The sequence below is a fragment of the Ipomoea nil genome, unplaced genomic scaffold (assembly GCF_001879475.1).
Source record: "Ipomoea nil cultivar Tokyo-kokei standard unplaced genomic scaffold, Asagao_1.1 scaffold0191, whole genome shotgun sequence".
Taxonomy (NCBI): Eukaryota; Viridiplantae; Streptophyta; class Magnoliopsida; order Solanales; family Convolvulaceae; genus Ipomoea; species Ipomoea nil.
Genome location: NW_017616619.1, coordinates 2,456,727 through 2,481,429, shown reverse-complemented (window position 1 = coordinate 2,481,429; position 24,703 = coordinate 2,456,727). Strand labels below are relative to the sequence as shown.

At 38.9% G+C, this 24,703-nt stretch overlaps 1 protein-coding gene across 9 annotated transcripts; it reads right to left on the bottom strand.

The window, feature by feature from the left end:
• Positions 1-734: 734 nt before the first annotated feature.
• On the bottom strand, positions 735-4,875 carry LOC109187682 (telomere repeat-binding protein 1-like). Of its 9 annotated transcripts, none has more exons than XM_019337990.1 (9): positions 4,723-4,869; positions 4,490-4,557; positions 4,215-4,363; positions 3,636-3,688; positions 2,893-2,980; positions 1,744-2,686; positions 1,319-1,544; positions 1,150-1,209; positions 735-1,022 (listed from the first exon to the last, which is right to left on the bottom strand). In XM_019337990.1, the coding sequence occupies exons 3-9, from the start codon at positions 4,264-4,266 to the stop codon at positions 894-896; spliced, it is 1,551 nt and encodes a 516-aa protein (XP_019193535.1). In that variant the 5' UTR covers positions 4,267-4,363; positions 4,490-4,557; positions 4,723-4,869; the 3' UTR covers positions 735-893. The 9 variants fall into 9 exon arrangements, with proteins under 9 accessions (XP_019193535.1, XP_019193518.1, XP_019193555.1 ...); XM_019337973.1 differs by having other exon boundaries at positions 4,215-4,293; XM_019338010.1 differs by having other exon boundaries at positions 4,215-4,293; positions 4,520-4,557.
• Positions 4,876-24,703: the final 19,828 nt, after the last annotated feature.

Genomic DNA, 24,703 nt, shown 5'->3' with positions numbered 1-24,703 from the left:
GAGAAATGTATAAATACTAGTGATAGATTGCCCATTTTTTGTGTTGCTGCTTTTGGTAGTTCAAATAGACAAAAAACAAACTGTCTCAGGTTTCTATATGCCATACTGATGTATATTTTCAAAATCTGAAGCAAAATGAGTTGGATAATTTCATACATTCCAGAGAAGCAAATTTTTCACTTGGCTTTCTGTTTATTGTAATTCTTACTATTGCCCTGCATCACACTATTTGTATAATTGATCAATGTATTCATTTTAGCATTGGTATCTCCAAAACTTCAGGTTGAGGACATAGAAAACATCATGGTATTTTGCAGAGGTTATATTCCATCTTCTAGTAATGTGATTTGAGAGAGCTGTGCCATTATTGCTACAATGCTCATGTCTGGGCAAGCCTCATATATCTGCTTTGACATTCAGTGTCTGAAATACCAAATTTGATGTTTTTTGAGGACTCCAGGTACCATTGAAACTATTTAAGGTTGAATTTTATTCTTCATCTCTGCCTTTTTGGGTAAAACTACAGTATTCTGAGATTTGGGATTGGGATTGGGATTTGATCCCTGCTCTTAAAAGTTCATATGCCTTCTGACAGTCTTGTGTTTTTATTTGATGAAACATCTTTAAGGATCAAAACTATGACATCGTAATTTAAGATCACGTGTCAGTGTCACTTGACTTCAAGGTGTTTTTGTGTTTCGGGAATTATAGTACTAAGGCAAGAAAGTAAAACATGAAGAAGAAAGTTGTAAAATCCTGCTATTGCAGCAATCTTAGGTAAAAGTGCACAGAATGAGTATGAATGTACAATCAGCTACTAAACAGAGAATTCTTAGATAGATACCAAATCTCAATATGGACTCTGCAGGCATCAATGATGTTACATGAGTTTATTAGTAAGAATGGGGAGTCTTGGATCTGCAGTTTCTTGGATATGGATGAACACTTGCCAATTCAACGACACGGTGCAAGATGGGTTTTGGCAAGGGCCGCCATGAAAAACTTTGCTTTCCCTTACCCCCCTGCATTCATCATTGCAATGGTTCCAAAATTGTTACAAATCGTGGCAAATATACATAAAACTTGTTGACAGGATACCCAAAATATGGCAAGAGAAAGAGAAGTATGAAACTAGGAAGAAGAACTGACCGTGTTCTTGCTGCTTTGGTTTTGAAGATGGGTGGCTTTTAAGAGATTTCTCCATTTGTCCTGTGGAGTTTAAGAGTAGAATAGAAGCAATCCTTTAATCAGATTGAGCCTTTTCGGGATTTCTCATTTTAGCAGTATAGAACACTTGACCACAGGGCATAACCATTACCTTGAGATCTACTGGTGTCCGGTGGTCAGATGAAGAGAAGAAAAGCCTCTTTATTTGACTCCATCTCCCAACTCCACATTGAGAAACACCATCGATTAACTCTCTCACCTCTGAAACAGTCCATAGCCTGTGGTGCTTCCTTCGAGCACCATCTCCATCAGATCTTAAAGTTACCACACCATCATCACTCTCATCCATCAACATCTCCTCATCATCAGATTTTAGCGGCTGTGAAGTATAACATTAAACAAATTACTATGAATAATAGTTACATCAATGATTCTTATCTTTCATGAACTATTTCCTGAATTTGATATGCAAATATTCTTACTGATAAGTTATCAACAACATAAGAACACTAGTGGCATTCATTTTTCTTTGTCTTTTTTGATATTACAAATGTAAATTTACTAACATTGAACTTTACCTTGTTCACATTACATGCTGGACTGTTGAGATATTCTTTGGAACCAAAAGGTAATATGTGGTTCTGGTTTGCCTTATTCACATTGGTTGTGTGCTTGTCATCACATTCTTCATATCCAGACATGTGTTTTGGCTTGACTGTCTTGTTCAACTTAACCTTATGCACATCCAATTCATACCTTTGACGACAATTTTCAGGGCTAAAAGATGACAACTGGTTCAACTTTACTTTCTTAACATCAGATGCATGTTTCGTATCACCATCTTTGTTGCCACACAATGGTATCTCATTTGGCTTTACCTTCACAACACTGGATGGATGCATTATGTGACATTCTTCGGGTACTAGAGGTCCAAATGGCACTTGGATAGCTTCACAAAGAGTCTCCTCAGCTTGAAACTCGAGTGCTTGAGGTTTATTATGTTTCTTACTACATTTGACTTGAAGACACTTATCCTTTGATAAAGAAGTGGAAACCTCTAACTTTTTCTTAACACGTCTTGTATTAACAAGATCTGCTGATTCATCAATATATCTGCGAGTAGGCTTACGTACTCTCTTCTGTGTATGAACCCCATTGCAGCTACTGTCTTGGGAAGAATTCTTTGTGGATGAATCTTGGAGATAAAGGCTTTCGTGATCCACGTTTGGCCCGCCTATACTTAACTCTTTGTTTTGCTTGATTGTAGACATGCAGATGGACCCACTTGATGTCAGATCAGGAGTGAATATTGCATCTTCATCATTATTATCAGAAGATATACTTCCTGGCAAGAAACTCGATACATTTTCCAAGTAGTCAATATCTCCCGAAGTGAATGAAGTCGGGAAGCTCAAGCAGTTGTCATCAACTAACATTTTATCATCAAATTTGTTGTTCGAGAGTTCATGATTTGTCATCTCGAGTAGATCACTCCAGCATTCAGTTTCTTGAATTACACCTGACAAATATGGCATTCCAGGCTCCTTAATGATTTACTTGAACAATATCATTCAAATTCATGGTGCTTAAGTGCTTTCACTACATTTAGTATCTAGCTATAAAGAAAAAAATTGTTTAATGCTCATAATATTTATCATTACTATTATAAATATATTATCGTAATATTCTAAAAATAAGAGAGATATTATTCAAAAGCAAGTTCACCTAAAAGATAATCTTCACATGCACTGAAGGGATCATTTGATGCTTCAAAAATTTCAGCTTCAGTATGACTTGGCTCTATATCAAGCACCTAACTCAAGTAACACATAATCAATGAAAAACCAAGATCGTAAGGAATAACAGCAGTATTAAAATTTCTTTCTTCTGTTTTCAGTTTTCCAGGAATGGAAAATTATGATAAAATCCTCAGTACGATGTACTAGCATAATTGTGGTGTGATCCACTCCCTATTGGAAAGAGGAAAAGATGAGGACGAAGATCAGAAAGAAAGCAACCTATTTGAAAGGAAAAGAATAAAAAAATTACAACCTTTTTTTTTCCTTACAAGAAGACATTTTTGTTAGAAGTTTCCTCCAAAAACAAGAGTTCCTTACTCGATGCTTATATCTAGGACTAGGAAATATCACATTCCTTCTTGCAAAGCTTACACATCCATTGTTCTAAGGTAAGCACTCGATGATTAACAACAATAATCTTCAAATAAAAAATAATACCACGCTCTCCAAGAGTTTCTCTTAGAGAACAGTCAATATTAGTTTTTTTTTTTTTTTTTGGGAAGCCTAATGGTATTATCTTTGGAGAATAATGAGCTTGGGTGAACAGTTATTGACTATTAGGTCATGCGTCCAATCACGGGATATAAACACATGAGATATCTGCCCAATAATTTAAAATGAACTCATCTCTTTCAGAATGTAGCAAACTCTGGAGGAAGGGCCACATACTTCAAGATTCATCTTGTTCTCCCTTTCGAATGAAATACTGGGATCTGGGCCACCTATTAACATCATAAATTGCACCACTATTAGAAGTGATAGAATGGCTTTCTTGCTAGTACAGAGATAGAAGAGACGAGCTAAAAGAAGCAAAAACATATTAAGTTGTTTAAGTTTTTAATAGAAGTGAAAATTGATCATGTGCATTGGTAAGGCAGACGAACACACAACAATCACTCAAGGAGAAGCTAGATTAATATTTCTTCCTAGAGACAGACAGACATAAATCAGTGACTAAAAGCTCATAAAAAATTCTAAACATGCTTATGCCCTTATTGTTGAAATCTATTCACAATTCCCTAAGAAGTTATTCTTTTCATACTTTCCTCTTTGTAGCCTACAAGTTGAAGAGAGTAAAGAATGAAAAAAATATCAGATATTACCACAATAGGATCCCAATAATTTCAAGTATTAGATTCATACCATACACAGTCAATCTAAAGAACTAAACAATTGACTTATATGGCAAAGTGCTTTAGCTATAAAGGGCAAATTGATGCTTCTTTGAAAAGCTGTTTCAATATATACCTTTCATTTCACTGCAATTCCTCAATTCCTCAGACTCTTCTTGTGAATGCATAAGAAACAACAAGCTCCTCTTTGGGCTCTACAAGAAAGCATTCAATTTCAATTCAATAATCCTAAAAACAAGGAGAGAAATGTTCATCTTTTGCAACCTGTAAAGTGACAAATACCCAAAAAAATTTGTCTTTTTCAACACAAGATTCATCCCAAATTCTTGAAACTGTTTAGAAAAAATTCTAAACTGCTCTCAGTAATGCAAAACGAACTTTAGTCTTCACCTCCACTAGCTCAGGCGCTCAGACACGCACCTCTCCAACCTTGAAGTTCAATTCTTTTCCTTAAACGACTCAATGTAATCCCCGACAAACAGCGCGCCGCAATTTGCGCAGCAACGATTGAAGTTCCCCAAAATGTTACGGCAAAAAGATCGGAAACAAATTTAGGGAAAAGGGAATAAACCTGGGATGCATTTAGTAAAGTGATTAACAAGAATGGGATTGAAAATGCTAACCTTAATCATCAAGAAAAGAGTTGGGGAAGAAACATGATCCCGCTTGCACCATGGCACGCACAGTAGCTGAAGTGGAGTGAGAGAAAGAGAGAGGCGAGCTGAGGAATTTTATACGGCGGATTCGAAAAGGGCTTTAGGTAGGAGCGTTGTAAGGTGGATTTAGAATCCGAGGTGGCTGGCAAGTGGTAACTTGGGCTTCGTTGATTCCGAGGGTTGGTTGGTGCGAAGAGTTGATGCCTTTTCTCCTCCAAAAAATTGAATTCTAAATCTCAAGGTCCTCACACCCGGTCTTATAGAGCATTTGGAAACAGAGCATTTAGAAGGATGTAAATTATGATATATCAATTGAATACAGAGACTAGATCTTTGTTTACTGTACACAAAAAAGCCTTTTAAGTTGTTGGAAATGGTGAATAAATCGATACACAAAATATATATATTATATATATTTGTCCCAAAATGGAATTTAATTTATAGAAATTAATTCCAACCAATTTTTGATACGAAACCAAAATTACATATACATACAATGTATATATATAAACCAAATAGGGATTTATTTTATCAAAATAATCCCACCACAACTAGTACGAAACTAGTACACGGGACTTAATTTTCACGAAATTAATCCCTCCACAACTAATACGAAACTAGTACAAGGATTTAATCTATCCGAGATTAATCCCACCACTTGGTCCGAAACCAAGAACAAAAATAAACAAGAGACGGGTTTCTAACCTGAGGTTTTAACCCAACAAGAAGAAAGATGAAGCAGAGGAAGCCCGAGTCGTGTGTACACACACTCTCCTTAAAACCGATTCGCCACCTCCCGAGGGTGCTAAGATCGTTGTGGCGTCAGTCTCACAGGATAAAACGGACTACGACTTTGGCGTTCGAGCACTCCAACCCAAAGCCCGGCGAACTAGAACACAAGTTGAGCACTCCGATGTTTTACGGAATTATGTTGGCAAACAAATTTTTTCTCTTTTGAAATCAAGGAGAGTAGAGAGAAAAGCAGTAGTTTAGTTTAGAGTTTCAAAAATGGTGTGTGAAACATTCTGCCAACATAACAACTATATGTAGGGAAATGTGGAATTAAGTAGCATTATAATGGCCATTAACCAACATAAATCCAATTCAATAATTGGATTATAACATTTGAAACGGTCGTACTTATTATCGAAATAATATCAACGGTCACGAACTTAATACGTGATTAATTCGTACTGACTACAACGACCCGTTTCAAAATATCTGAGTGACCGAGAAGTCCATACAAACCCGAAAGGTTAACGAATTGGGACCGGAAACCACACCCGAGTGGTCCACACGCACCGAAACGGTGCAGCACGAATCAATGCATATAGCATTGACTCGTGCTCAGCACGAAAGTAGCTCACGAAAGGAGAGCACGAAAGGAGCTCACAACTCCAACTTTCAGCATGAAACTAAAGCTTATAATTAAGCTTTCAATTTTGCATGAACTTTCGTCCAGCATGAAAGCATAGCACGAAAGGTGCTAAAATCTCAATTCACTAATTAAGCAACCAAAGCTTAATTACACTTAAGCTCTACAACTTTCGTGCAGTGCAACGAAAGTTATGAAAATGCTGATTTCAAACTAGCATTTAAACTTAAGTTTTTGACTTCTCTCAAATAGGTTCACTTTGAGAATCAATTTCTCATTCACCTATTACCCATTTTGAGCTTACATTATATTAAATTCTTCGTCTCACTACGAAGAACCCGAATCCACTTTGACCCGACCCAAATCGGAAGTGGACTCGCATATATTTGTACCACAAAATAATCACTCAAAATCCCATTTTTAGCTAAAAATTCCAACAATCCCCCACATGAATGAAAATTGATTTTCGGGACGAGAAAAAATCGACACGAACATGCTCAACGGTCGATCCCTGCATAGCATAGGTAGGTGTTATCCTTTGAACCTTGCCTTGTGAAAATATGTTTACTCTACTGGCTGTATGGTAGAACTTGATGTCTTTGAACCAACTGCCGTTTGTGTAGACGATGACATATCACACACAGGAACCTTCCAACCTTTGTTCTGTTCTCATGGGTGTGCCCGTTTTGGTCATGGGTCACTTTCCTGGTTCTGCGAAAGTTTCTAAAGAATTGAGCCCATCAATTCTCCTTTGAAGCGACCCCACTTCTCTCTAACATATGTGATTCTTTATCGAGTATCCCGCATACTCACACATGTCAATAGACATTCGAATCATTAAAGCATCAACATGCTAGCCTCGTGTGGGAGTCACTGTTCTAACGAGGAATGGTAGGGAGTCCGAGACCCCCCACAGTGACACGCTTCGTTCCATAATTTAGTTGTCCCATTGAACCTAGGTGCCAGCTAGGTTGGGTGTCCACTATAGAACTTTTATTCCATGGGCTTCAAACCCATTCCTCGTGCCAACATCTCAACAACATCTTTGCTCAACCCTTTAGTTAGCGGATCCGCTATATTATCCTTTGACTTCTCATATCAATAGAGACAACACCCGTTGTGAGTAGTTGTTTAATGGTATTATGTCTTTGACGTATATGTCTAGACTTGCCATTATACATATGACTTTGTACTCTCCCGATTGTTGCTTGATTATCACAATGCACACTAATTGGAGGTACAGGTCTATCCCAACTAGGAATATCCTCCACAAAGTGGCGTAGCCATTCAACCTCTTCACAACATTTGTCTAAGGCAATTAGCTCAGATTCCATCGTGGATCTAGCTATCAAGGTTTGTTTTGAGGATTTCCAAGAAATGGTTGCACCGGCTAACGTAAACACGTAGCCACTTGTGGACTTAGAGTCCTTCATATCCTATGTCTAGTTAGCATCGTTATACCCTTCAAGTACAGCAGGATATCGTGTATAGTGCAGTCCCCAGTCACGAGTATACCTTAAGTATCTCATAACTCTCACTATTGCCTTCCAGTGCGCATCACTGGGGTTACTCGTATATCTACTGAGTTTGCTAACCGCAAAGGCAATGTCAGACATAGTACAGCTCATTAGATACATCAAACTTCCAATAATTCTAGCGTATTCTACTTGAGAGATACACTTTCCGCGATTTTTGGACAGATTAACGTTAGTATCTAATGGAGTCCTAGCCACTTGATAATCATCCTTGTTAAACTTTGCAAGGATTTTATCAACATAATGAGAATGGCTTAACACGAGACCATCAGGTCTTCTCACGATTCTAATCCCAAGAATTAAATCTGCCAAACTCATATCTTTCATGTCAAATCTCGAATTTAACATGTCCTTGATAGATTTGATCATTCGATCGTTACTACCCACAATGAGTATATCATCCACATATAAACAAAGAATGACATAACCGTCTATCGTTTCCTTAACGTAGACACACTTGTTATTTTCGTTTATATTGAACCCATTGGTTAACATCGCATGGTCAAACTTCTCGTGCCACTGCTTAGGCGCTTATTTAAACCATATAACGATTTAACCAATTTACAGACTTTCTTTTCTTGGCCCGAAATCGCAAAACCCTCAGGTTGTTCCATATAGATTTCTTCATCTAACTCGCCATTCACGAAAGCTGTTTTCACATCCATTTGATGAACTTCCAAATTTCGCAGTGCGGCTATGGCAAGTATCATCCTTATGGAATTTATTCTCGTTATAGGAGAATACGTGTCGAAGTAATCAAGGCCCTCGCGTTGCCTGTAACCCTTAATTACAAGCCTAGCCTTATACTTCTCAATGGAACCATCAGGTTTCAACTTCCGTCTAAAGACCCACTTGGATCCCAAGGGCTTACTACCCGGAGGAAGATCAACTAGTTCCCAAGTGTGATTCTGTAAGATAGAATCCACTTCACTCTTTATAGCCTCTTTCCACATTGGTCCTTCCGTAGAAGTCATAGCTTCTACATACGTTTGAGGCTCGTTTTCTAACAAACATGTCAGAAAATCCGGTTCATTTTCTAGTAAAAAAGTTAGAATATGCGTATCACATTCTAACATGTACGTCAGAAAATCTGGACCAAGGGATTTTTCAATCCTAACTCGCTTGCTACGTCTAGCTTCGAGCTCGGGTTCTATTTCAGACCCTCCACTGCCGTTATCCACAGCCTCGTCGAATGTTCGTTTCGACGTACTAGGTCCCTCACTAGACATACACGGAAATACATCTTCAAAGAACGATGCATTCCTTGATTCAATTATCGTGTTCTTATGTACGTCCGGAATATGGGACTCGTGTACTAAGAACCGATACGCACTACTGTTATGTGCATAGCCAATAAAGATACAGTCCACCGTCTTAGGACCTATCTCTATTTTCTTAGGTGTTGGCACCAAAACTTTGGCAAGACATCCCCACACTTTCAGGTACTGGTAGGAAGGTTTCCTACCGTTCCACAGCTCATAAGGATTCTTATCGAGCTTCTTGCGGAGAACCTTATTTAAAAGGTAGTTACTTGTCAAAATCTCCTCACCCCACATACTTTGAGGCAGGCCCGAACTTATCAACATCGCATTCATCATTTCTTTCAATGTGCGATTTTTCTTTTCGGCAACACCGTTCGATTGAGGTGCGTAAGGTGCCGTACGCTCGTGTATGATACCTACACTTGCACAGAAGTCACCAATAGGTGCTTCGTACTCACCACCTCGATCGCTTCTAACCTTCATAATCCTCCGATTAAGTTGGTTTTCCACTTCATTCTTATAAAGAATGAATTTATCGACGGCCTCGTCTTTGCTCTTAAGCAAATATACATAGCAGTATCGTGTGCTATCATCGATAAACGTGATAAAATATTTATTACCACCGCGCAATTGTATTGATCTAAAATCACATACATCGCTATGAACCAACTCAAGTGGTTCTGTTTTCCTTTCAATCGATTCAAAAGGAATTTTCGTTTGTTTTGCCTCAACACAAATCTCACATTTGTGCTTATCAACTTGAAATGCAGGAATATGGTCCAAGTTAATTATTCTACGCATAGAATTAAAATTAACATGACCCAGTCTACTGTGCCACAAACACGAAGACTCAAGTAAGTAGGCTGAATTAATAATACTTTTATTAATCGCGGTTATTGCATCGAGCTTAAAAAGCCCATCTAGCACATAACCCTTGCCTACGTACATTCCTGATTTTGACAAAACAACTTCGTCTGAATCAAACACTAACCGGAAGCCATTCTTGTTCAACAATGAACCATAAACTAAGTTCTTTTGTAGCTCCGGTACGTACAAGACGTTGTTCAGAGTCAGCTCTTTCCCAGAGGTCATTCTGAGAACTACTTTGCCCATGCCTTCCACAGTAGACTGAGCAAAGTTTCCCATCCGTACCTTCCCACTATTAGTCGTCTCGAAGGTAGTAAACAACTCACGGTTGGAACACATATGTCGGGTCGCACCCGTATCAATGAACCATTCCGTTTGGTTCGAACCAACCAGGTTTACCTCGGTCACCATTGCCGAGAGGATGATTTCGGACTTATTCTGATTGACCCGCACCACGTTAGATTCAGAATTACAATTCTTCCTCTTAAGTGCTTTACAATCAGCCCACTTGTGGCCCATAATGCCACAATTGAAACATTTTCCGTAGAATTGCTTCTTGAAGTCATTTCTGCCCAAAGGCAACAAATGGATACTAGGTTCCACTTGAAAGGCTTCACTCACGATTGTTCCTTCGTCAACTTGACTTAGGACGATTCCGGAATCCACCATCTTGTATTCAAGTAATCGGATAACGACAAACATTTTTTCCTTAGCGTCATCACTATTATACTTCAGGTCCAAAGATTCTCACAACGAGTCACACAAACCATTCAAAACATAGTTTAGGCATAGGAAAACCAAATATTACCAAATCCGTACCATGCTAACAGTTTGAGCGTTAGACCCGTGTTCCTTTCCACTAGGAACCATCTCGGTCAAGAACCATGACATGCCGAGAATTACTAGGTTGTACATAATTTTAAGTTGCAACCCTTTGAATTTCCATGGTCTTTCGACCAATCCACAAGGTACTGTCCCAAGTATCTTCATCGTAGGGATATACCCTCTGAATGTGCACCACGAGCAATATTCACGGTTCCACCACTCGTGGAATCCATCGATTTAAATCACCAAGAAATTAATCGATTTTAAGATTGTTGGAAATGGTGAATAAATCGATACACAAAATATATATATTATATATATTTGTCCCAAAATGAAATTTAATTTATAGAAATTAATTCCAACCAATTTTTGGTACGAAACCAAAATTACATATACATACAACCAATATATATAAACCAAATAGGGATTTATTTTATCAAAATAATCCCACCACAACTAGTACGAAACTAGTACACGGGACTTAATTTCCACGAAATTAATCCCTCCACAACTAGTACGAAACTAGTACAAGGATTTAATCTATCCGAGATTAATCCCACCAATTGGTCTGAAACCAAGAACAAAAATAAATAAGAGACGGGTTTCTAACCTGAGGTTTTAACCCAACGAGAAGAAAGATGAAGCAGAGGATGCCCGAGTCGTGTGTACACACACTCTCCTTAAAACCGATTCGCCACCTCCCGAGGGTGCTAGGATCATTGTGGCGTCAGTCTCCCAGGATAAAACAGACTATGACTTTGGCGTTCGAGCACTCCAACCCAAAGCCCGGCGAACTAGAACACAAGTTGAGCACTTCGATATTTTATGGAATTATGTTGGCAAACAAATTTTTTCTCTTTTGAAATCAAGGAGAGTAGAGAGAAAACCAGTAGTTTAGTTTAGAGTTTCAAAAATGGTGTGTGAAACATTATGCCAACATAACAACTTTATGTAGGGAAATGTGGAATTAAGTAGCATTATAATGGCCATTAACCAACACAAATCCAATTCAATAATTGGATTATAACATTTGAAACGGTCGTACTTATTATCGAAATAATATCAACGGTCACGAACTTAATACGTGATTAATTCGTACTGACCACAACGACCCGTTTCAAAATATCTGAGTGATCGAGAAGTCCGTACAAACCCGAAAGGTTAACGAATTGGGACCGGAAACCACACCCGAGTGGTCCACACGCACCGAAACGGTGCAGCACGAATCAATGCATATAGCATTGACTCGTGCTCAGCACGAAAGTAGCTCACGAAAGGATAGCACGAAAGGAGCTCACAACTCCAACTTTCAGCATGAAACTAAAGCTTATAATTAAGCTTTCAATTTTGCATGCACTTTCGTCCAGCATGAAAGCATAGCACGAAAGGTGCTAAAATCCCAATTCACTAATTAAGCAACCAAAGCTTAATTACACTTAATCTCTACAACGTTCGTGCAGTGCAACGAAAGTTATTAAAATGCTGATTTCAAACTAGCATTTCAACTTAAGTTTTTGATTTCTCTCAAATAGGTTCACTTTGAAAATCAATTTCTCATTCACCTATTACCCATTTTGAGCATACATTATATTAAATTCTTCGTCTCACTACGAAGAACCCGAATTCACTTTAACCCGACCCAAATCGGAAGTGGACCCGCATATATATGTACCATAAAATAATCACTCAAAATGCCATTTTTAGCTAAAAATTCCAACATAAGTTACTCTACATTACCGTGTATGAAACTCAATCCTTAGTCCTTCTTTCCAAACATCATCACCGTGACTAACTGAATTGTCCATGCGGAATGGTCCAGGATTTTTGCAATTATTTTTTAACAGGGGTTGCTGAATATCAAAAACTTATTACACAGAGACGTTTTTGATATGTTATCTCACACGTGCTTTGAAATTGGTCTCCACTCTCAATTCTCAACTTTCCACTCCCACAATACACTCAACCTCCATTGAAAAGAAAACTTTTAGAGTTTTAGATTATTTCATGGGAATTTCTAAGAGGGATAGTTGCATTTCATCTAAATGTTATAAATCAAGTGTATATTTTAGTTTCTATTTATTTTTATTTATAATTTTTGTTCTTAATTAGTAAAAAAATGACTATTTTCATTTCTGAGCTCCAGAGTTTGGAATAGCTCCTGAGTCGCACTGAAACTCAGGAAGATGCCTACTGGAGACAGAGAGCCAAACAGCATTGGCTAAAGGGAGCAGATGCCAACACGAAGTTCTTCCACAGGTATGCTTCTCATCGTAAAAAGAAAAATACTTTATCTAGACTTATGAATGATAAATTGGGTGGAGGGGGAGGCTATGAAAGGGGTAATTATAGAGTATTTTAATCGTATTTTCTGCTCTGGAAACCCTGGATCTGGAAAGGGTTTTTTTTGAAGGGATTACCCCACGGGTCACTCAGGCACAGAATGAATTATTATTACGGCCTTTTGAATTTGATGAAGTAAAAACTGCACTATTTACAATGTTCCCTGATAAGGCACCTGGCCCGGATGGAATGAATCCGCGCTTTTATCAGCATTTCTGGGATGTGGTGGGGGGATGTCGCGAGTTTTGTGGTAAACTGCCTTGATACTCGCCTTTTCCCAATAGGTTTGAATAACACGGATGTTGTTTTGATCCCAAAGAAAAATACCCCAGAGTTGGTTACCGACTTGAGACCTATAGCTCTCAGTAATGTGGTGTACAGGATTATGGCTAATGTGATAACTAATAGAATGAAGCCTCTTATGGAGGAAATTATATCGGAATCACAAAGTGCTTTTATCCCGGATAGACTAATAACTGACAATATTTTATTGGCTGCGGAGGTGGGGTATTTTTTGAACAGGAAACAGTGTGGAACGGTGGGTTGGAGTGCTCTTAAGCTAGACATGGCAAAAGCCTATGATCGGATGGAGTGGCCTTTCCTTCGCAACATGATGTTGGCCCTGGGCTTTGATGTTAGATGGGTGGGATTAATTATGGTATGTGTGACCACAGTCCATACAATTTTTTAGTGAATGGCTCTCATAGTGACCCCATTGTTCCCACGCGTGGCCTAAGGCAGGGGATCCTTTGTCCCCTTATCTTTTCATTATTTGTGCAGAGGGTCTCTCTGTTATTACAACAGGCACATAGAACAGGGTCAATTCATGGTTGTAGAGTCGCAAGAGGTGCCCCCCCCCCCCCCCCCGCCACCCGATTTCTCATTTGTTTTTTGCAGATGATAGTCTTTTGTTTTATAAAGCAAATATGGAGGAAGCCAATGAGATAAAGAAGTGCATGTTTGTAACACCCCAGATTTTCAAGACTTTTAAAACTTATATAATAAAGATAGAATCTCATTAAATCCCAAAATACGATACGAAGAGTACGGGGTGCTATGCCACACCCGAGCTAGAGAACTCGGGTGCACATGCTAAATTCTAAAACCTCAATCAGTATCAATACTAAATCATGACACGCAGGCCGAAAGGGAAAACTATCTAAGCTACGCCCCAAGCTTCTAGCGCGCTCCAGTGATCTACTCGTCTGTGCCTGAAAGCCAAATATATCTGTTCAGCGAGAGATGCTGGTAACCCACTCCAACGCATTGAAATACAATACATATAGACATATATATAGATATACGAAAACCATTTTGAAGCATGAAGATATATCCTAAGAAACTCTAGCTTTCAAAACAGGGAATAGACTCAACAGATAGAGCTTAGCACAGACAACGGTCATAATCAAGCATATACAATTCATAAGCATAGGGAAACAGGCAAGGCAGATAAAGATAAGCACAGTTAATATCCATAACCCGACATATATGATTCCCGACATAAATCCCAAAGTCACATCCCAAGACACTCATAACAACAACTCATCCATATCTCATCACATAGCACACTTTGTTGGCGCCACAGGACCAATCGCATGCCCATACATGAGGGTCAGCGCATATAGCTCTGACACGGCCCCGCAGCACCCTGCCTCGTATCGCAACACGGAGGGGTCGATCGCAACCGACCGATGAACCGTAGCTCATCGTAGTTTGATCGCAACCAAACAGTGGACCGCAGCCCAAGAGTATGTCATCTGACCGCAGCCAGGAAAATGAACCGTAGCTCATGTAGAAACGTTTGATCGCAACCAAACGGTGGACCGCAGCCCAAGAGTGTAAATCTGACCGCAGCCAGTTTCTGAACCGCAGCTCAGGAATGACCAATCCGAACGCAACCGAATTGGGGTATCATGCACACATAACACATAGCAAGCACATGCAACCCACATTAACACATTGGGAAGGGGGAGAAAACGTATAACAAAACCTATGCGTGATCCTTCACACACTAAGAATAATCCTAAGGGGTTCATACTTCTTTCACCTAGGTCAACGGGATACCAATTCAACTAGCATGCAATATATAAGACTCATACAACCTACGAACGGTACCCGAAATATCAAACTAGACATAGGCACGATAGACGGAGTCCGTTGGGACACCACGGGGGTCGGGGGAACATCAAACGGGGAAGCCAAAATCCCAAGGTGGGGTACAAACCAGCGGGTAGCCGGTGGGTGAGGGGTCACCCGCCGGCGGCACTATTCCGGGCAGCGGGTGCCCGGCGGGCAGCTGCCCGCCCGCCAGCTGCCCGCTGCCGACGAGGCCTCTTTTGGCCGTGGGTAGGTGGCGGGTCCCCTACCCCCACTGACTCTTTTTCACCAAAAACGCCCCGGGAACCTTTGTGGAACCCGAAACCATGCTTAGACACTTTCAAACGCAATTGATAACACACGTAGACAATTAACGGATCAAAATCAAGAAACATACGGCACATAACCTATCATGCTTTTCTAAACATAATCAACACCCAATCATGCGAATTCCCACCCAATATACCAAGAATAATTCCATACGAATTCCACGATATAACCTAGGGTTCTAATTATTTTTAAATCAACAAGAACACAATTCATCTTCCAAAATCAAGATTCGGTAGGAATATCATATAAATATCAAGAACCTCATATAATCATTAAGAACATCAAGAGCACCATATAATCATCAAGAACGTCATATAATCATCAAGAACACCATAGTTATCAAGAACCTCTCATCATCAAGATCACCCATGGAATCATCCCACCAATCATCAATAATAATATCACAAATCATCAATACACAATAATATGGGGAAATCCTAAGAGGGGAATCATAGCTATGAAAATAGGTTTTGTTGAGACATGGGTTACCTTTTAGCCTTAATTAATTCCTTGGCTATGAAGGGTCTTTCTTGATGCTTTCTTCTTTCTTGATTTCTCCTAGGGGAATTCTTGGAACTTCTTGTGTGGTGAGGGATTATTGTGGTGGGAGTTCTAGGTGCCTCCTTATGTTCCCTATTTATATATCTAAGAGTCTTACTTAGGGCCTAATTACTATAGGTTTGCTAACTCTATTCCTTTTAGGACTAAGGATTGGGTTTAGGGATAAGGGCCCATGGACTATGGTGGGCCTTTCCTAATTAATTATTGTGATTTAATTTTTTTCTTTTGGGTAATTGGTTAAATGATTAATTGGTTTTAGGGATCGTAACATGGGGTGTTACAATGTTTGTTTATGAGAATTTATCTGGGTAAGTGGTTAATTACCACAAGTCTAGCATATGTTATAGCATGAATACGAGTGACGCCGATAAGGAAAATGTTGCCCAGGTCTTGGGAGTGGTACGGACTCCTAATTTTGGAAAATATTTGGGGCTTCCCTCTTTTGTTAGAAGAAACAAAAATGCAGTATGACACTCCAAAAATCCACATTCAATCCAAGGATTAATTGAGTAATTAATCCTATCTTAATTGAGGAATTAATTCCTAAAATCCCGATTTTTAATACTCGAGGACTAGTATTTGACTAGTCAACTTCAAAGTCATGTTGTACCTTGAGCTTTGAGGGGAGTTCCCTTGTTCCTTACACTTTTTAAATGTTAGTAAGGGCATTCTTGACCTTTCACCAAGTGTTAGTATTGTAAACTAACCTAGAATACATCTTCATTTCAACCCTTACACTTTCTAAAATATTAGCTCTACCTTCTCTCTAGAAAGGTGAGTAGCTTTTCCTCCAAGCTAAGTTGAGACCTTGCCAAGATTCCAAGATTTACTTCCAAGATTCAACCTTTCACCTATTTGGGCATCTAGGAGGGTAAGATCTAAGTCCACCTTGTGTTTTTGGTTCCATCTTAGATGTCTTTTTGTTAAAAGTAGGATCTTTATGATCTTTTGGTTTGATCTTGAAATGGGTTTGGAAAGTAAGCCTTGTGGGGAGCTTGTTGAGGTGTAAAGTGAAGTCTTTGAGTCTACAAGAGGTAACCCATGCTCTACTAAAACCTATTTTGCTTACTTATATGTGATTTCTTGGATTCTACATGTGTTTTGATATGAAATGTGAGTGTTTATGCATTTGTCTTGTGAAAATGCATATCTAGAGCTTGTGTTTAGGGTTCTTTTGTGCCATTGCTTGGCATTTCCTATGATTCAAGTCATTTTGTTGCATTGGGTGAGATTTGGCATGTTTTGGACTTGGATTTGAGTTTGGAGATGAAAATCCGCGAAGTGTTGTTTTGTGGTACAGGGATGTACCCGCGGGCGGAACGGCGGGTAGGTGTCCAACCCGCTGCCCACCCGCGGGGTACATTGGCCGGGGAGACCTGTACCCGCGGGCGGAACCGCGGGTAGAGGCCTACCCGTGGGCCTACCCGCGGGTACGTAATGTGGCATTGTTGGGGATTTGTTCCCCGTGATTCTTTTGACTCAGTATTTGGTCTTTTGACTTCCCGTTGTCCTTTTGTGGAACTATTTGAGTGTCTTCTTGATGTTTCGTAAGTGTAGAACTATATGGTAGGTATCCATGTAGGATTTTGGTGTCTTGAATCGTGCTAAGTGTTCGACATTGTGTTTCGTTGAACCGTGATGAGTCTTGTGTGTTCCTCGGAACTTCCTTTGGTTTACCCGTTTGATAAGCATGCTAGTTTGGTATCTAAATGCTAGCGTGTGTGTTGTTTGTACCTTTCGATTGGTTGATGATAACTTGTGTTATTCATCGTTGATGTTGTTGGGCTGTGACCCATTCCTTGATTGAGTATGTTTCATACCTTCGTTGTGATCCGTTGATTGATTTTTGTTGAGGTGTGATGCGTGTGTGGCTTTACCTGGATTGCACGATTAGTGGTATGGGACACTAGTCACCAAGGTATTGCAGCGGTCCTCGTGGTGGCCGTGACGTGATTATGGAGCTGTGGCCTTTGTGTAATGTTCACGTGATTTTACTGGGATAACATGTGTTATCCAGGGCATGTGTTGCCATGTGTATGTACGGTACCTCATGTACTATGAAATCGGTGGTTTTGTTGGAGATCTGTTGGAGAGGGGACGACGGTCCTCGGGGGAATAAGGTTGGACTTGGTGTACAGGGGTCCTGGAGGTAAAGGTTGGAACTAGATATAAGGTTGGGGGTAGCCATAAGGTTGGAACATGGCATAAGGAAGGCATATCAACTCGTGATGTGTGATGTCACGAGGGCTTGTGTAGCCGTAGTTGTGTTCTCTCTTGTGACGTGTGTAGTCACAAAGGCATGTGTTGCCGTTTGTCGTGTCTTTATCCTTGAGTTGTTGTTGTCCGTTGTGGTCTTGGGATGTGTTCCCGTGTTGTTTGTTGAGAGTGATGAGTCTTGAGTTGGTGTTTACTCTTGGTTTTTCACTTATATATATGTATTCCGTTTCGAAATGATTTTTGTATATATACCCTATCTATGTATGATACTTAACAGGTATTGGTGGGTTATCAGCATTATCGCTGACCGGGCATCGTCCCATGTTTATCTTTTTGTTCTTTCAGGTGATGTCTAGAGGAACGCGATGTCTAGTGGCCGGTAGTTTAGTACCTTTATCCTTGCTTTGTGGCCTGTGTGTCGATGTAGAATTAGACTGTTGACTTTGGGATAGTTGTGTACACATTGCAGATTTGACCGCCGTAGCGTTTATCATTATTGGTAAACATGGTATAACACCCCGTTTTGGATTTGTTTTATCCAGTTACCTTTTTATCTTCCGCTGTGCTAGTGTTTTGTTGCGTTATCTGCATGTGTTAAGATCTTTTATATATAGTATGTTTGGGGGGGTGTTACAGGCAGCTTTCTCATATATTGAGGATAAGATTCGTCAGAGGATTGGTTCGTGGAATAAGAGATTACTATCACAGGCATGTAAAGAAATATTGTTGAAAAGTGTAGCTCAATCTATGCCTACATTCTCAATGAGTGTCTTTTTGCTGCCCGTGACTGTGTGCACATTGATTGAGAGAACTATGAACCGCTACTGGTGGGATTCGGGAACGGACCAGCGAATACATTGGAATGCATGGGGTAAATTGTGTGTCCCTAAGAAATATTGGTGGTTTGGGTTTTAAGGATTTGCGAGCCTTTAATCTAGCTATGTTGGGTAAACAGGCATGGAGAATGCTTACTAAGCCTGAATCTTTGGTGGCTCGTGTCTATAAATCTCGTTATTATGCTAAGGGATCATTTTTTGATGCATAGATGGGGAATAATCCCAGTTTTTGTTGGCGGAGTATTATGGCGGCTAAGAGTTTGATTTGTAACGGGGTAAGACGCATAATTGGGAACGGAAAGTCTACGCTCATATGGGCTCATCCATGGCTGCAGGATGAACAGGAACCCATGATACAAACAGAAATGCCAATACAATTGGGAGAGGCCAAAGTAGTGGGATTGATTGATCAGGAATCTGGGACATGGGATCACTCAATTCTAACTGATTTATTCCAACCTAGTGATATGGCAAATATTCAAAAAATACCTTTTCCCCGGATTATGATGATACTTGGTATTTGCATGGAGATATGAGAGAAATTTATTCTGTGAAAAGTGGGTACAGGCTAATTGTTGGAAATTATGAGAATAATGTTGGGTTTTTTACAAAGTGGTTAACCCTATGGAAACTCAAAATCCCCCCAAATGGAGAATGTTTCTTTGGAGAGCCATTAGTGATATACTACCTACCACTACTAACTTGCTTATAAAGAGGGTGGATGTGAATCCACAATGTGCCATGTGTGGAATAACTCAAGAGGATACTATGCATGCCTTAGTAATGTGTGATTTTGCAAGAAACATATGGGAACAATCCAACCTTCCAACACCCAATATTATGACAAATATTTTTCATATATGGTTTAGTGAGCTTCTAAATATTTTAGATTCCGATGGGGTATTATATGCAGCATCAATTCTATACAATATTTGGAGAGCACGGAACGGACCGATTTGGGATGCATTTCTTCCACGACCACGATCCTTACTCACGGCGGCTGCTATTTCCATGCATGCATGGTGTCGGGCATGCCCAGTAGCTACAGCTCAAGACCATTCATTGCCCGCCCTATTGTCGCAGACGCAACTACACGACCAGGCTGCTACACAGGCAGTACTGCCGCCAAGGTTATGCCGAGTGGACGCCGGATACATGCACAATACGGGCAAGGCTACTGTTGGGGCAATTCTTCTAGACGTGAATGGAGGATATGCCTCGGCGTTCAGTGCGCCTCTCCCAGATTGTTTCTCACCACTTATGGCCGAGGCGTTGGCGTGCAAAGAAGCCTTATCATGGTTAAAGGACCGGGGGGGGGGGGGGGAACAAAATATAGTATTATATACGAATTGCTTGACACTACAGCGTTATCTGACATCATCGCCATCTACATTACGTACCTACGTCGACTATGCCATTGACCGTTGCAGAGCAACTGCGTCTTTATTTCAGTCTTGTTCGTTTAATTTTATTACTAGATTAGACAATTATTTAGCACATGCATTAGCTTCTAGTGCTTATCAGCAATCTACTACCATGTACTGAGATCTTGTCTCACCTGAAATTATTTCGGCTTATTTCTAATAAAGTAACCACCCATTTTTCAAAAAAAAAAAATGGATTTGTTGTATGGCAAGTAGAATTTGGATTTGTTCTGGACTGCTTGTGCCCATTATGTAGAATCGCCCTTTCTACATGTAGCTAGAGGAATTGGTAGAGGCTAGAGGGGAGGTGCTAATGTAGGGAGGCGACAATCATTTATGCCCTTTGGAGGACTCGTAATGGAGCAGTCTGGGATGGTGTTGTCATGCGTCCGGAGGTCATTTGAGAGAAGGCACGATCGAAGTGGGACAACTGAAAGAACATTCAAACTCTTGGCTGCGGTTATGGTGATGTTTTCCCCTGTGGAACTATGGATGATGATGTTTGATGGATAATATACTAGGCGTGGGGCACACGGACCGGCCCATGAAAGCAATTGGATCAAGGAAGCCCGAGAAAGATACACGATATGGAGCCATCCAAGAGTTTGACAAGGATTGGGCATATTACTCCCAATATAATTAGAATTGGACTCATTATTTCTAATATAATAGAATTAGGTCTCACTATGTAACTAAGACTCCCAATATAAGTCAATCTAGAATTCTTATTCCTTGTAGGGCTCTAGGCCCAAAATATGTATAAATAGACCTCTCACATAGAGGAGAGGGGGACAATGCTCAGCAATTCACGAGCAATACTCTTCAATACAACATTCTTATATTTTCGCCACATATTTCTCCTATATTTTTTCTATATTCTCGTTATTCTAACGGTAGTGTTGGCCTACCGTTGACTGCCCAAAAGTCATAAAACCAACAATGTTGTTCCCTCAGGTGTTAGCGTTTGTAGCTTTGACGTCAATGTTGCCTTGGTTGCTACAATTGGATATTGGCTTCGCTCCTTGTCTGGTGTGTTCATAGCGTCTTCTCATTGCCCCTTCCAAACCGGTAAATGATCCACTACTAGTCGAAGCCCTTGCTTGCCGGAGTGCAATAGAGAGTCATTGCTCAAATGTGTATGTTTTTTAGCCTTAAGCGCTAGCGGGAGGATTTGTCTTATGTAGGTATATTAGTGAGCGGATGCTTGACTTTGATGTCTTTCTTTACCTATTGTCGAATTCGTATTATTTGTAGGTCTTCGAATGTTGTAGCTCACACTATTGCTAAGTCCGTTGGTCACTACACTCACACGATCTATTGGAACGGTGGACATTGCAACTCATGATAATTATATATTAAATTTATACCTTCTTTATAATTTAGGGACTAAAAATACAATTATCATTTTTTTTTAGATATAATGTCTGAAAATGACAATAACTTTTTTTTTTTGTTAATAAAATACGGAGTAACAATTATTTATAGTTGGGGTGAACAAGGGTTCGCTAAATTGGTATTTACATATGGGATATGGATGCACTTAGTGACAATCAATCACCAGTGGATTGGATACGTATGTAACTTCTAAAGAATCCGCAATGAATATATACATACGTGTGTGTGTGTGTGTGTACACACACACACACACACATAAAGTGGATGAGATATGAATCCACTTAGTGAAAATCAATTAGTACTGGATTGGATACGGATGTGACTGTTGGTGGTTGTGTGTGTGTATATAAAATATTTTTATACGAAATATGGAATTTAATTTATAGAAAACTAATTCCAACCAATTTTTGGTACAAAACCAAAAATAATATATATACGAGATATATATTAACAAAATAGAGATTTATTTTATTAAAAATAATCCCACCACAACTAGTACGGAACTAGTAACAGGGATTTAATTTTATGAAATTAATCACACCACACTTGGTACGAAGCCAAGAACAATATATATATAAAACGAGAGAAAGGGTTTCTAACCTGAGGTTTTAACCCAACACAAGAAAGAAGAAGCATAAATTCAAGTCGTGTGTAGACACACTCTCCTTAAAACCAATTCGTCACATCCCGAGGGTGTTAGGAGCGTTGTAGCGTCAGTCTCCCAGGATAAAATGGACAACGACCTGAAGTTTGAGCACTCAAACGGAAGGTCCTGTGAACGAGAACAAAGGTTGAGCACCCCGTACGAAATTTACGAAAGATGTTGGCAGAAAATTTTCTCTTTGAAAACAAAGAATGAGAGTAGAGAGGAAAAATAAAATGTTTTGATAGTTCAAAACTAGAAAGCAAACCATCACTAGTACAAATTTGCAAATCCGCAACCCTTGTACAGGGCTATCCGCTACCCTTGTACAAGGGTAGCGTATACGAGGGACGCGAAAACCCTATATATGTTTCCGCGTCCCTTGTAGAGTGGTAGCGGATTACTAGAATATCCACTGCCCTTTTTCCGACAGAAGGGTAGCAGATTTCTCTTCATTTTTTTTATTTTAAAATAATTTATTATTTTTAAAATTCTCAATTTTTTTAAAAAATCCTGTACAAAATTATATTCACAAATTAAAAATATATTAACACAATATTATAAAAACAATACTCCCATCGATCAACCTAACACAATATTATCAATAATACACTTTCAACACTATCATAATCCATTCAAATACTTTCAACACATACAATATTCTCACAATCCATCCTAATATATTGTTAACATATGCATTACCTAAAAACTTTTAATTAACCAACTAGCAAAAAAACAAGTTAATTACATGCACTCTTCCAAGAAGTACTTTGCCCAATAGTCTCGAATCTCATCAATTTCATTGGTAGAGTACAGATTGCTTTTAAATACCTACAAAATAATTTAAGTAATCAACTTATTAAATATATTAATTAATAAAATATAATTGAACTATAAATACTTCTATTTAAATTCACTTACCTCATCTAATTTATCCACTGTTGAATATTTTGTCACAATATCAAACATGTATCGCATCACATAATATCCACACTCATAACCTCCCACTTGTTGTGGACACTACAAAATACATATATATATTTTAGTATTTTAAACAATAAAAATTCAAACTATCACATTAAAATTTTAATTAAGTAATTTTCATACTTTGCATGTCTTCCAGTTGATATTTTTAGTCGCTCGTCCATCACTAGTAGGAATAGAACGAAATGCCCTATATTAAATATTAATTATAAACATATATATACATAAAAAATTATAATTAATATAAATTAAAATACTTATATTAATAATGTATTTATGTACTTACATATTCAAAGAAGCTTTAACTTGAATGGTGTGGCGATTAGAAGTCATGGGATCCAACACATATACGCTTTTTGAGCGTAAGCAAATCACCAGAAGTAATCAATGATTGCTACATTATTAACAAAACGCACATGTTCCCAAAAATTTAATATCTAATATTTGAAATAAAGGTATTAAGTTATATTATTAAAGTAAAGGAACAATTTTCTTACTCTTGATGATATGGTGCTAAAACGAATTGTTTATTATTATGCTGCTCCATGAGTTTAATGAAATATGACGCCACAACAGGACTATTCCTTTTAGCCATATCCTTTGAAATTTGTGTCGGACACGCAAACCCGATTGACGTGACTTGATTCTGATTACACAACTGATTAAGAAATATGAAAATTAACAATTAAAAATGAAATGTTAATAAACTTAAGAAATATATATAAAACACAAGAATAATTTAAAAAACTTACAATATAAACAATTGTATGATTGACACGTCAAGCCAATTTGTCATCATCATCAAATTCTTTATATCTTCCATCATCACAAAAATAAAACGCGTGTGTCTATGACAGAAGATTATTTCATCACACTCCAACTCTATGCAGTCTTTATCAAGTCGAAATGATGTCAACAAACTGACTAAGTACTTGCAATTGTCCCTAAGTGCTGTAACACATCATCTCCAACAATGGGAGGCCGCACTCCAGTAGTAGATAGTTCACCACTTTGATCTCCCATATTTTTATTTTGGTTTGGTGAACTATTTTTTTCCTACCAATATAAAATTGTAATTATACTAATATTTTAAATATAAACAATAAAAATTAACTTAATAACTACATATAATCAAGGTTGTAAAAATCGGCCTAGGCGGCGCCTAGGCACCCCTAGGCCTTGTCGTTTTCAGTAGTATGCGGTGGAAAATCGGCCGGCCGCCTTAGGCGGTCAAAGTCGGCCTAGGCGGTCAAAGTC